General features: G+C 38.1%; 2 protein-coding genes and 1 pseudogene across 2 annotated transcripts in view; 1 reads left to right on the top strand and 2 right to left on the bottom strand.

Moving 5' to 3' along the window:
- Positions 1-921: 921 nt before the first annotated feature.
- Positions 922-3,299, bottom strand: LOC127794251 (pentatricopeptide repeat-containing protein At1g74900, mitochondrial-like; annotated as a pseudogene).
- On the top strand, positions 3,192-9,241 carry LOC127794365 (anaphase-promoting complex subunit 8). The gene is made up of 4 exons (XM_052325393.1): positions 3,192-3,416; positions 3,535-3,844; positions 7,292-8,542; positions 8,668-9,241. The coding sequence occupies exons 1-4, from the start codon at positions 3,331-3,333 to the stop codon at positions 8,755-8,757; spliced, it is 1,737 nt and encodes a 578-aa protein (XP_052181353.1). The 5' UTR covers positions 3,192-3,330; the 3' UTR covers positions 8,758-9,241.
- LOC127794366 (DEAD-box ATP-dependent RNA helicase 21) overlaps positions 9,225-14,678 on the bottom strand; it is a 20,677-nt gene continuing 15,223 nt past the window's right edge. The window contains exons 3-6 of the mRNA XM_052325394.1: positions 11,558-11,647; positions 10,012-10,076; positions 9,739-9,897; positions 9,225-9,663 (exon numbers count right to left, since the gene is read on the bottom strand). Of these exons, the coding sequence (XP_052181354.1) occupies positions 9,613-9,663; positions 9,739-9,897; positions 10,012-10,076; positions 11,558-11,647 (365 nt within the window). The 3' untranslated portion in view covers positions 9,225-9,612. The remainder of the gene's footprint in view (positions 9,664-9,738; positions 9,898-10,011; positions 10,077-11,557; positions 11,648-14,678) is intronic.

Raw genomic sequence — 14,678 nt, 5'->3', positions numbered from 1 at the left:
CCCATCACAAAACCCTATTGGGCTTACACTTATTCCACAAATCATATATATATATACAAATGGGCTTAAGTCCATTAAGGTACACCAAGCCCAATGTCCAATTATGATCATATATAATTCATTTGAGCCTCCAAGTATTATTAAGCTATAGTCTAACTGATTTTTTCTTAAAACAAGATCTAATTAATATTGTGCACATAATGAAAAAATTATAACATAGAATACTTCAGAAATGCATAATCTACCGTTCTTTTAGTACCAGACTAAGTTTCCCAACCCATTACAAGTTTGTTCACAACATTGATAACAAAACTAACTGTACTGGTCGAGCCTCAATGCATTGTCAAATAACTATGCTTTCTTAGCAGATTCAGAAAATGGTATTGAAATAAGTTTGAATAAAATAATAATCCATGGACCATTAATAATGAGATAATGAGATGAAACCAGTAAGCGAGACAAGAGAAATACCGGATCAAATGATTGTTGTTTTATATTTGTAGCCTTTGCTCCAATCTGCTAAGGTACTTCCACCTGCCCTGGCAAAGCCAAATAAGCTTTCAACCATCTCAAAACATTTCCTAATTTGAGGCTCCAATTTTGTACCTTCCTTCTTATAGCTGAACAATAATAATTATTTTCTATGAAACCCTTCAAAACAATGGGCTCCAAAGTCATAAGTAGGTTGATTGTTCAAATCTCTCAACCATGGCAAAAATAGGCAATTCATACCTGAAACTGCATTCAGAAGATCCAACACAAGAATTGCATTATCATACCATCAACTGAAAATAGTTTGTGCAACAATCCAAATCTGGCAACTCTAACAAGCGTATGGACACTTTTGAACGCTGACTAATTTTATGATTACACAGGATGTAGGTCATATTTAATTTAACAATAGTCAAGCCGAAAATGGGTTTACAATCTGAATTGGCAAGGAAGATGACCAGATTTGCTTTGTGATTTGAAAATTTCTTCGGCAAAACCTTGATTACCAGTGTGCAAAAGTCCATTCAAGACTCGATTAAAGGTAAACTTACAAGGCAAATGCATACCCCTATCAATCATCTCTACCAACAGCTTCCTAGCCACCAATAAATCATCTGATTTCTTCCTGACAAACATTGCACTTATAAGCCCTTATCAATATGAATTTCTCCAGCATCACAATAGTAGCGGATCAAAAGATCATATGTCTGAACATTTGGCTCACACTCATCGTCCTTCATTCTCTGCATGAATTACATGGCTCTTTCCATTTTCCCCACATGGCACAATCCTCTTATAACCACATTGTAAGTTGTGGAGTTTGGCACATAGCCTTTCTTTAACATATCCTCAAATACCACTATAGCATTCTCAACATCATCTTTCTTACACAACCTGAATTACGGAATTATTATATGTAGCAACTGAAGGAATGACCCCTTCCTCTATACCATTTCATCAAACATCTTTGGGCCTTCTTTACCTCACCAACACCACCAAATCCATGCATCACTGTAGTATAGGTAACAACATCAATCTCACGCTTTCTCTTCTTCATCTTCAAGAAAAACGCCCAAGCTTCCTTACTTTAAACTGTCTTGAAAAACCCTTTTAAGTAGTATATTATAAGTAATCCTCTCTCCACCAAACTCTTTCAAAACATCCAGAGCCTTCGGCATCCACTTAACTAAACAAAATCCATTCACAGTTATGTTGTAACTAGTAGTACCAACTCTAAACCCAGCCCTGAAAACATTTAACACGAATAAGCCTTTTCAAACCACTTAGACTTGCAAATCAAGCACGTCGAGAATTGTATTAAAATAATTCAAATCCCGGCGACAGCCGTGATGATGCATCGACGAGAAAATTTGTACATTGAGAGAGAAAGAAATGCGTACTATTTCTTGTGCATTCGGATACACACAAAAAGGCACTTATATATACAATTGTTGTGTCTAAAGCTAAATAACAAAATATTCCAAAAAATATACAACTAAAAAAAGGAAAAATGACATAATGTTGTTTAATGTATAGTAGATATTGTGGATATGCTAACAATACCTTTTAATGATGATTGTGAAGGTGGCGAGCATGGATCCGAGTGATGAGGGTCCAGACAACCTTGTAGTGGCGCATTCCGACGATGATGTCGAAGTCGTGATCGAAGATTAGGTGCACTAGCAGTGGTGGTCAACAACAGGTTCTTTAATACTACTTATGCATTTAAGTTGATATCTACGTTGATATTTTATTAATTAATTATTAATATATTATTTATTTAAATAATATATTGATAATTAATTAATGAATTGTCACTATTTTTAAAATTTTAATTCATACTTTTCATACATACCAAACACATCCATATTAAATTAACATTCTCAAGAATCATATTTAGAGGAATTAAATTAATGAAAAGGCGTTTTAGTAAAGCTTCTAAGTTATAATATTTTTAAGATGATAAAATATTTGAATAAATTATGTTTATAAATTATTAGTTACATAGTATGTATTTGGTAAAAAAAAATAGTTATAAGGTATAAGTTGTAAAATGAAGTATAACTTATACCTTATAATTTAGGGAAATTCTATTGGCAGCTCGACAAATTATTCTTCACAGCCCACTCCATGCAAAATTATGCATTAATTTTCAAATTCTCATTTTAACCCCAACCCATTACCTCTTCCAACCACAGCCTCAACTCTCTTTATTTCTCCTGCACAATATACACACACAAACACATACACCATATATATATATATATATACACACTCACACACATATATTTATATACACACACGATTTCATGGGCCGTAGCCATAGAAGCCCACCCACCTCGTGGAGAGAAAGAGAGAGTAGGTCGGCGAAATCGTGTGTGTACATAAATATATGTGTGTGAGTGTGTATATATATATATGATATATGTTTTTGTGCATGTATATTGTGCGGGAGAAACAAAGAGAGATGAGGTTGTGGTCGGAGGAGGTAATGGGTTGGGGTTAAAATGGAAATTTAAAAATTAATGCATAATTTTGCATGGAGTGGACTGTGAAAAGTAATTTGTCAGGTTGCTAATAGAATTTTTTAAAAAAAAAATCACACAATCAAAATGAATGATAAAAGGAAAAAAAAGTGCCGTAAAATGAATGATTAAAAAAAAAAAAAAAGTGTAAGGGTGATTAAAAGAGGCCTTCAATTTGAATGAAAGGATCGGGCGCGGACTGGGACTGCCGAGAGGGACGCTCTCAGTGTCTGCTTGGAGTTGCATTGCATCCAACCCGCCGCCATCTCCGCCAAACCACATCTAAAATAGGGAGGCAAAGATTAGGGCTCCGATGACCACGAAGGACAACTGCAGGAACGAGCTTCGAACCGCAATCCGTCAGCTCAGCGATCGCTGCCTCTACTCTGCCTCCAAATGGTAATTAAAACCCTAACTCCGTTCCCCCTTCCACTTGCCTCTCCTTCATCTCGCTTTCTCTTCTTTGCATCGCTTATTGATGATTTCCGCCTGCTATTTTTTGGATTTGATTTTGAAGGGCGGCGGAGCAGTTAGTGGGGATCGAGCAGGATCCCGCCAAGTTCACGCCCTCGCACACCCGTTTCCAGCGGGGGAGCTCCAGCATTCGCCGCCGGTTCCGCACCGCCGACGTCACGTCTACGCCCGTTGCTGGAGTGTCCTACGTTTCCACTCCGGTGCCGGAGGAGGATGTGGATGGGGTAGACACCGATTTTTACCTTCTCGCCAAGTCTTACTTCGACTGCGGTGAGCATCGAAGGGCTGCTCACGTGCTTCGCGACCAGACTGGCAAGAAAGCCGTGTTCTTGCGCTGCTATGCTCTCTACTTGGTATGGTCCAACTCTCAATTTCGTTGCTAAATAATTAGCTCGTGGTTTGCAAGTGAGAATCAGTTTTCTCCATTAATTAATCAGGGATGCAGGAATTGGTGGTTTCTTGCTGACATTTTGGTAGCTAGAGTACTTTGAACTTTGATTTTTGAGTAGCTAGGACAATTCTACTTGTTTCGATTTGTGAATTTTTGGGCTTAAGTTGAATTGCATGAAATTGTTGACCCTCTTGGTTGTTAAGGACTTACTGGAGGAAGTGACGTACCACATGGTGGTGAGCATGCCTACTACTTAATAAATTAACATACAAATGATTTTGGGCCCAGGTAGGAAGCAGAAAGTGATAGCACGCTTGTTCCTAGCAACTGTTGATAGAATGCAAACTTTTAATTATTAATCTACAAGACACTGCCTTCCGTTTTCTATTGCCAATTGAGACACAATATGAAACCATAAGCCAAAATGTATGAACAACAAATTCCAGTTCATGGGGTTGCTTGCCAGAATAAAATATTAGAGATATCATCCTTAAGATAATTGTCCCATCTTGATCTTTATCACCCTCAGATTTGTTATTGTTGTCTGGATAATACTCTTATCATTTTCATGATTATTCATCATAGAACTGTCATAGAGGTAGCATATTCATATCACCAACTTTCACCTTATGCTCTCATGTCAAGTTTCATTCTATTGCATCGCTTTTGGATTTCCTGGAAAACATTGAAACCTTATGTCATGACCCTAGGAGCAATAGAGGGGCAAAATTGTAATGGGGATATATAAATAGTTGTTAGAGGGTATTTTGCAATTTGTTAGAATTTCAGTTGTTCTGCACATGGGTGCAGGAGTAGTGAGGCTATAAATAAGCCACTGTTGTAGGAAGAAAGCATGCTTGAATTGATATTGAATCTCTCTTTTTTTTCTCTCTAGAATTCTCTCCCATTCTCCTTCTCATTCCTTTCTGCAATTCTCCCCCATTTCCCTCTAATTTCTTCCCCTATTTCTGTTCCATTTCCCTCTCCAATCATTCTGTTCTCAATTCTATTCAATCGGATCCTTCCGATTGCCAATCCAACCCTAGGCTAAACCCTAGATACATAACACCTTAAAAGCAGAATTTGGTTGCACTTGTGTCTCAGTTGAAGGAATGGAGAAAATATGATGACTAGAAGCTGTGTATTGTTCTGCACCTGGCTAATCCATGCTATTGCAAATTTAATGTTATAACAACTAGTTCTGTCATCAAATTCAGAACAATTGCTGAATATGAAGTAGGAAATATTATATGAATCTATGCTTTAAAAGGATTTTTTTGGTTTTCTTTTTGGGTTGTAAACTACGAAAAAGATTATCCTGCAGTCAAAGTGATGGGCATGGACTACAGTATACTGCAGATGTCGAGATTGAGCCCTACTATGTCTAGTTAAGCATCCAAAATTTTGCCAACTTAATTCACGAAGAAAAATGTTTTAGAGAACTCAAAGAATGCTGTTTAGATATCTAATCATGAATCAGTATCTCTCGATAAAGTAGTTCTGTGAGTCCAATGGATCATGACTAACATGTTTCTTTTCGCCCAAAGGTAACTTCTTCCCTTGGATATTGACTCGGAGTAGTTTTCTTCATTTATTTCAACCTGTTCTTATATATGTATATATATATTTATTTGAAGTAATTAAGAACTTTCTAGAGGTGGTTGTGTTTGTATTGCACCATGTCATGTTTTAAATCCCATTTCTATAAGACATTACCTTGAGTATTTGGAATTTCTTCACAATATCTACTCCTTTAGTCTGATTCTATCCTTGGCATGCTTTTGGTCATCAGCTTCTCCTTGTTCCATCTTCGTCTTGAGTTGCCTTCTCCTTTTTCACACTATATTATCTTCATTGCAAAACTTGAATGTATCATCTTTTTGTTTCTCTTTTCTTTAGAATGTTTTTATAACATGTCTGCCCCTGGGTTGGTTATAGTTCCTATAGTTTTCATGTCCATTCCCACTGGTGTGCAATCTCCTCATTTTGTATCTTCTGGAATTATGCTATTCTATCGCACTTTAGGGGGGCTCAAGCTTCCGGCTGATCATAAAGATGCATGTATTTTTGCAACTCCTGATGGCTGTGCAAAGTGTTGCAAAAGGAATTGAACTTCCATTCCCTTGTCTAGCAGCTGGAGCTGCTATAGAAAATTAAAGTTTGATGAAGACAACTTGAAGCTTACTGCTCAATATATATAAATAACTATAATGATCTTCTTGAATTTATTTTCCTTGAGCTCATTGAGGCTACATATGGAGATTAACAGTTCTGAAAATTTTAGAGGAAACAGAGCAGCATATTGAGAGAAAAGATTTTCTGTATTTTTTCTATGTATAATAGTTACTGCTTTCCAGTGATATTTATATACAAACTGGTATAAGGATAAGCCTGATCTGTGTAAGTTCAAACTCAAAAACAAAATAGTCACATTCCTCTAAAATCTAGTATGCAGGATGTAATTTCAATCTCAAATTTAAATTAATTCTAATCTCAAATTAGATCACAAATTATGTCAAAATGATAATGTCAATCTTCTCAGTCAACAAGTTCCACTACACGGTAGGCTTGGTTATAGAAAATCAAATTATTTCTCTGAGGCAAACCAAATTTTATTTTAGTGTATGAGAGACAAAGGTAATTTTGAGCAGTAGGTTGTTCTTTTCTTATCCCCCTCTACTTCAGAAAGGATGAATAGAAATAAGGGGAGAGGTGGTAATAAATGCAAACTGAAAACAAGGAAATAAGTAAAAGAAATTGAACAATAAATGAAATAAGAATGAATACTGGGTGGTTGAGATCTTATTGAGTATGGTGAATTCCCTAAGAATGAGTTCTTGCTGTTATGTTTTTCATTTGAATGATCAGAAACTGAGAGTTAACAGACAACTACAAATAACTCAAAACGGGCAGACCACTAATCTAGTCATGTATAATAATTCTGTTGAAATTCCTGCTGCTATCACTTAGGACTCAATATATTAGGTGTTCCATTTCTTTTTTGTCTTTTAAGACTGTTTTCTTCAGGAAGGGTGCTGAAGAACTTTTTTCAGCTGAAGAAAACTATGAAGGCACCATAAAAGGGAAGGGAATTATGTCTTTAATTCCCTCCCTTTCCCTTTCCTAGTTTTTAATAAAGTCTTCTTCTTGTCCATCACCTTACCCATTAGATTGGTTGCAAAATGTTCTAGGATAGTCAGAGAATTATGTTCATGGAATTTGTCCATGACAGCATCCTTAGACTTGAATATCTGCTGATAAAAGAAATGTATATTTGTTCAGATTCCTTAACTATGAAGGATAATTTTGTGGAAAAACTGATATTATAAAAATGAACATAATAATTGAATTACATTATAGGAGAAAAAGTTGGTCACATAGACACTTTTATCCATTTTGCTTAATGAAGGCTGGAGAAAAGCGAAAAGAAGAAGAGATGATAGAACTTGAAGGACCCTTAGGCAAGAGTGATGCTGTGAATCCTGAATTGGTATCCCTTGAGAGGGAGTTATCAGCTCTCCGCAAAAGTGACTCCATTGATCCTTTTGGCTTGTACTTATATGGTCTGGTTCTTAAAAACAAAGGCAGTGAAAGTCTTGCTCGAACTGTGCTTGTGGAGTCTGTGAATAGCTATCCCTGGAACTGGAATGCTTGGTCAGAGCTGCAGTCTTTGTGCACTAAGGTTGAGACGTTGAACAGTCTTAATCTGAATAACCATTGGATGAAAGATTTCTTTCTTGCTAGTGCTTACCAGGAGCTCAGGATGCACCATGAATCCTTAGCCAAATACGAGTTTCTACAGGGAACTTTCAGTTTCAGCAACTACATACAGGCTCAAATTGCAAAAGCTCAGTACAGCCTGAGAGAATTTGAGCAAGTTGAAGTTATATTTGAAGAACTTCTGAGGAATGATCCTTATCGAGTTGAAGATATGGACATGTATTCTAATGTACTATATGCAAAGGAATGTTTTTCTGCTCTCAGCTACCTTGCCCACAGGGTATTCTTGACCGATAAATACAGACCAGAATCTTGTTGCATTATTGGTAACTATTACAGTTTGAAGGGGCAACATGAGAAGTCAGTTATGTATTTCAGAAGGGCACTCAAATTGAACAAAAACTATTTGTCTGCTTGGACGCTTATGGGTCATGAGTTTGTTGAGATGAAGAATACCCCAGCTGCTATTGATGCTTATCGACGGGCCGTAGATATAAACCCTTGTGATTATCGAGCCTGGTATGGATTAGGCCAGACATATGAAATGATGGGTATGCCCTTCTATGCACTTCATTATTTCAAAAAATCAGTGTTCTTGCACCCAAATGATTCTCGGTTGTGGATCGCTATGGCTCAGTGCTACGAAACTGAACAGCTACACATGGTTGAGGAGGCAATCAAATGTTATAGAAGGGCAGCAAATTGTAACGACAGCGAAGCAATTGCCCTCCACCAGCTAGCAAAGCTGCACAAAGAGATAGGGCGATACGAAGAAGCAGCATTTTATTACAGAAAGGATTTGGAGAGGATGGAAACTGAAGAAAGGGAGGGACAAAATACGGTTGAAGCTCTGCTTTTCCTTGCCAGATATTGCCGATCCCAGAAAAGATTTGAAGAAGCAGAGGTGTACTGTACCCGTCTTCTGGATTATACTGGTCCAGTAAGTCCAAGTTCCATTTTTTAATATAATAATTGTCTGTTCCACAGTTTTTGAAACCAAAATGCGTGTACATATAAGTATATTTCTGACGAATTTCCACTTACTAATTTGTCTCTTTCATACAGGAAAAAGAAACAGCAAAAAGTATACTTCGTGGAATGAAAGGAGCACAATCAGGTTTCCCTTCAATGGATGTTGAGCACTTTCCTCCGTAAATTATATATCCCCTCCCTCATGACTTATGAAAGAAGAAAAATTATCAGGTGCAAAATCTGGCTTTTACAACGCAGGACTACTGAGATAAGATAGAAGCTTTGGGGCAAAAGATTGAAAGCCAATCCTGGATTCTTAGTTGTGCTTGTGATTGCACAGTTCTAGGTACAATCCTTGTAAAATAGAGTATGTCACGTTCCCTTTTATCAAGGCCTATCTATCTGTGGCTGCACTGTACTACTAGCAACTTGAAAGCCTTGTCTGGAACTGGACTGGAATGTCTACTTCCTGAAATTGGAAAAAGATTTTATGGCTTGTATTTTGTCACATTTCTTGGCGGGAGTCCTGTTGGCACCACGATTTCTGCATTACATTTAACTCTTACAGTCAATCATGCAATGGAGGCATGATTATTATGATGGCCACTAAACCAAAACCTGTGAAACTGAGTATGGGTAGAATACATTAGTTAGCCAAAAAAAAGAACGAATACATTAGTAATCATTAAACACAAGCCAAACAATTAAAGTGGTTTACACAGAACAGGACAAGCTTTACAAAAATATCAGCAACGGGCGCTTCATGATTTGGCAGAATTATCACCATCAATAAAGCCTCTTTCGACCATCTTCCTCCTTGAGCTTGATGATGGCGGCAACAATGCCCGCGGGCAATGAGCTCATATTGTAAACTGGGTATATAGCTCTCACAACCTCCCAAAATGCATCCAACATGAGAAACACCAGCAATTAACAAAATTATACATTGATGAGATAGAAAAACCCATCTCATAGCCGCTATCCATGTTGGCTTCATTCGCAACAAACTCTGCCGGTCTGCCCTCAGCCAATGACTGCTTATCCTTTCCGAGCTCGATTCCGCCAAGAACCTCCTTGCAATGTAAGTAACTATAACCATGATAATAACTCGGTTAAAAGCATGCACACCATGTACCTATAAGCACAGGCTTGTAAATGTCTCACCTCGTCACTTATGAGATTTGTAGAAGGGGCACTTTCAGTGTTTTGTATATTGCTCTTCTCCTCTGCTATTTCATCGTCAGTATTAGCAACTGCCGGGAGAGATGAGGCCCCAAACATGGCCTCGTCATGAGCTGCCTTGATCTCATCCTCCTTTCTTGCCTTGCGAAGGACACATTATATTAGGAACTACAACCTTTTCTTTTCCAGAAAGTTCCCTGCTTTCTGAAAAGATGCATAATCATATTATACAAGGGTAAGGGAGATTCCACATACCTCTACAGCCGAAAACCTAAAGCTTTGACCTATGTGCTTGACTAACACTGCATCATCTTCTGCAGCTGTAGAGGGATAACAAATAACGTCAGTGCTAACTTGCTCTAAAAAAATTGGAGTACTTCTCTGAGGCCAAATCCAATTGAGCAAAGACAATATCACATCTGATATTAGACCAAGAAAATATAATCATGTGATGGAATTCAACAGATTCACAATCAAAAGCAACTGGCTTCTACATGAGCAACAAGCCTGCACCCAGTATCATGCTACTTTTCTCAATGTGGTACTGATAATTAATCCACTTCAGATTCTTCATTTTCTTTTTCAAAGTTGTTATCATTATTATTTTTTGATAACTAATCCCCACATCATTTAACATATCATAGCACATAAGCATTTTACTTTATACCATTGCTCAATTTAATAGCAGTCCATAGACAGCATATAGCATCCTCGTTGTCACCAATTTTACATTTCCCAGTACTATTTGACATAGATCGAGGTAGGTTTCACTGAACTTCCCCTCTCATCACTTCATATGAGCAGAAAGTAAAACTTGATTATGGCCCTTTTCTTCTTCCCCTTTCTTTTTCAGTTAATGTAGGCTGAAGATTAGGGGGATAAGGGAGAATTTTCCAATTGAGAGGATTAACTCATCCAAGGAAAAACAGGACAAAAAGGGTGGTGAGAGGGGTTGAATTGTCCACAATCATCTCATTTCACTGAACTTCCCCTCGTGTGGTCAGACTTCATTGAATAACTATTTAAATATTAGGCTAGCAATGAGGTTTGAAATTAGGACCATTGTTTGCTTCGTGTGTCGTCAGACTTCATTGAATAACTATTTAAATATTAGACTAGCAATGAGGTTTAACTATTAGACTGCCAGTTTTAAGACTGTTGAATTGTTGACTATCATCTCATCCAAAAGCTTAAGATGGTAGATAGAGGGTAAACAAGAGGAATGCAAACCAACAGTGTTAAAACTTGACTTAAAAATATAACACGTCAATATTTTCTTTTTCTTTTTTTGGCTGTAATTCAATCTGGCAGCACTACCTAGTTTAAGTTCTGAGTGCCCTCACAAGTTTTATTACCCAACATTTATCACTCCAAAGATCTTGGGAAATTGAGTAACCTCCTAAACCATTATTCTAAGACAAATATAACTAAGATTTTAGTTACACCAATTACAAAAAGATCTAAAAAAGAAAGAGTGCATCATACTTAATCAATCTCTGCATGGTAGTTATGAATTTATTTTACAAGCAAAACAGCACCAGAGGGAAAAATGTGAAACAAACATTAGGCTGAGTCTATTGCAAGATCGATTTTTGCCTTTTAAATCAATATGTGATCACACAATTCTTCAAAGAGATAAGACATTGCTGCAAACTGCTGTGGCAATTTGGACTGCAGAACATACACAGCTTCCTTAGATTTGATATTTCAAAAAACACGGAGAGAATTCCATGAATGAAATATCAAATATCCATTCATTCATACAATTTACTTAAAAGAAAATGCAGAAAAGAGGTCTAACCTTCAATATCCTCATCATCAAGCGGGGCATCCTTATTGAATTCAAACCGTTCCCATCCTGCACCCATGCCTGTTGCTGCATCCTTTTCAGCTGCCAATACATTTAATTTTCAGCATGTCATACTTATAAAACCAAACAAATCTTGCTTCAAACACATAATGAAGGGTAATAAAAAGAATAGCATTCTGCAAATTAAGTTTGTGATTCCCATTACATACATAAAAAAGTACACTGATAAGTCTCGGATCTGAAACTCATGCAGTTTGGGAAATTAAGGTGGTGTTCTCCTTGTGTTTTACTTTTGAGTTTTGAATTCATTTTGAATTTTATGTTTTGGGTGTCTGTTTTGAAATTTTTGAAAACACGTTCTTTTTGTCATTTTGAAAAACTATTTCCTAAAACAGAAAACTAGAAAATGCGTTTGTTTTGAAATTTTAAGAATGATTTTTTTTGTTATTATGATATTTTATTTAATGAATTTGATTCAAAATAAATTGTAAACATTTATTAGTAAATTGCAAATTTGATTCAAATACTTTAAACAATAAAATAAAATTCAAATAAAATAAAACAAAAAATCATATCATATATTCAGTGTTAATATTTAAATAAAATAAAATAAAACAATCAAATAACACAAAAAAAAAATCACAAACAGGAGAGATGAGAAAGGAAAGGAGGGAGGACCAATGCCATGGCTGATCGCCCCATCTCCTTCACCCATCATCGCAGCGGCTCTAGCCACCGACTTTCTTACTAAACAGTGGCCACAGAGGTTGTTGTTCGAAAGGAAAAGGGGGAGGAGACCAACGCCATGGCCGAGAAGGAGCAACTCAACCAGTTGGCCATGACAGTGGCTTTAAACCATCGATTGGCGAACGACAACGAAGAACAATGATGACGACCAAGACAATGACCCACGATAGAGAAGGAAGCAAGGCCCATGTTCGCCGATGACACCGATCGGATCTAGTTTTTGCCATGGCATGAACAAAGGAGATGAGAAAGGAGAGAAGAGAGAAGAGATGTGGGTCTGCGGGGGGGCGGTCGATGAAGGCTTTCGGTGGTGGCGACGAGGTCGACAGTGGCGGAGATGGCGGGGCGGTCGACGACCGATGCTTGAGAGAGCAGAGAGGAAAGAGAGAGAACAAAGAGATATGTTCGAGATTTTTTATTTTTTTTTTGGGGGGGGGGGGAGGGGGGGGGGCGAGGCTGTTTTCCGTGTTTTCCACTTTTTAGTATATTTTCACTGAAAACACCCAAAACAACAAATATTGTTTTGGGTTTTCCTTTACAAAATTTTTAGTTGTTTTCGAAAATGTGTTTTTGAAAATAGCAAAGGAAACGCGTTTTCAGTGTTTTGAAAAACTCAAAACTGGCTGGAAATGACAAAGAGAACAGGCCCTTATGTTCTATTCAATTGCATAAATCCCATCCTGGGCGCTTGTTAACCCTTTTATAGGCAGCCTTACAGTTGTAACCGCAAGAGTACAAGTTGTTAAAGCTACAACAATTAATACAACTAGGCTTATTACAATACCAGACTAATTAAAGTCTTGCCCCCCTAACTACCAATTACATCCGTGCCCCTACCTGCCTTTGGGGTCGTGACATTTCCCGTCCCCTTGAGATCATTCTTGTCTCCAAGAAAGAACAACAGTTGTGCTACTCAGGGGTATTGCTTCAGTAGGTCCGGTAGGTACTCCCAAATTACATTATCTGGGTGCAGGTGGCTCTATTGGACTAGCACTTCGGTTAGGGGCACAATATCCTCATAGATGATCCTCTAGTCCACAATGGCTTGGGGCTTCACGATCACCTCTCTGTCTTCATCCACTAGTGGAAGATGGGGGCTGATTGAGGTTGTAGGCTCCACTGCCTTCTTCAGCAATGACACGTGGAACACTGGATGAGTAGGTGTTCCTTCAGGCAATTGCAGCCTGTAGGCTACCTTGCCTACTTTAGCAAGCATCGTGTATGGCCCAAAGTACTTCGGGCTCCACTTAGAGGTAGGGGTCGATGAGAAAGAGTGCTGGAGGAACCTTTTGACCTTCAGATATACTCGATCACCCACATTAAATTCCCTATCACTCCTTCTATCAGCCACTTGCTTCATCCAGTTCTGGGCTGTAGTTAGTTCCTTCCTCAATAGTTGTGCCATCCTTTGTCTCTGTTCTAAATACTCTTCCACGGCAGGCACTGTTGTGGGGGTAGTCATTAGGGCAGGTAAGAGAGAGGTTGGATACCCAAATAATGCCTCGAATGGGACTTCTTGATGGCATTGTGGTAGCTTGAATTGTACCACCATTATGCCATAGATAACCATCTGCTCCAACTCTTGGGCTTGGCAAAACACATACATCGTAGGTAGGATTCTAAACATTTATTCACTCTATCTATTTGCCCATCCATTTCCGAATGGTAAGCCGTGGACATGTGTAGCCCAACCCCCAAGCCTTTAAATAGCTCCTGCCAAAAATGGCTTCTAAAAATCTTATCCCTATCGGACACTATTGATCTTGGGACCCCATGAATCTTAACCACCAAGTCAAGGAATTGTCGAGCCACTTCCTGGGCTTTGAATGGGTGGGTGAGGCTTACAAAGTATGCAAACTTAGTTAATCCATCCACAATTACCAGTATAGCATCCTTGCCTTATGATTTGGGTAGGCCCTCAATGAAGTCTATGGACACCCTTCCCAAGCTTGTTTTGGAATGGCCAATGGCTAGAGGAGTCATGGTAAGGCAACATGCTCGTGCTTGCACCTCTAACAAGTAGGGCCTTCTTGAGCCCTGGCCAAAAGAATATTTGTTTTACCTAGTGGTAGGTAGCCTAGATTCCTAAATGGCCCCCTAAAGGAGAGTCATGCAGGGATTGTAGAATCCTTCTTTTGAGCCCCCGATCATTTCTCGCCACTATCCGTTGCTCACTGCCCTTTGTCCCCTTGCCACCTTCTTACTCCATTTCCATACCTTGAATGGAGAATATCTGAGAAATGTGGAACTTTCTCTTTTTAAGCAACTTCTATAATTTCTTCCCTGTGATTACTTTGCATTCCCCAGTCTCCAAACTTCCCACCAATGTTAACTTCTTGCCATTCACCTCAACTATCACCTCTAG

This window comes from Diospyros lotus, chromosome 2 (assembly GCF_014633365.1).
Source record: "Diospyros lotus cultivar Yz01 chromosome 2, ASM1463336v1, whole genome shotgun sequence".
In the NCBI taxonomy this organism is placed as follows: Eukaryota; Viridiplantae; Streptophyta; class Magnoliopsida; order Ericales; family Ebenaceae; genus Diospyros; species Diospyros lotus.
The sequence above is the reverse complement of the archived record's forward strand: the minus strand, read 5'-3'. Positions and strand labels throughout refer to the sequence as shown.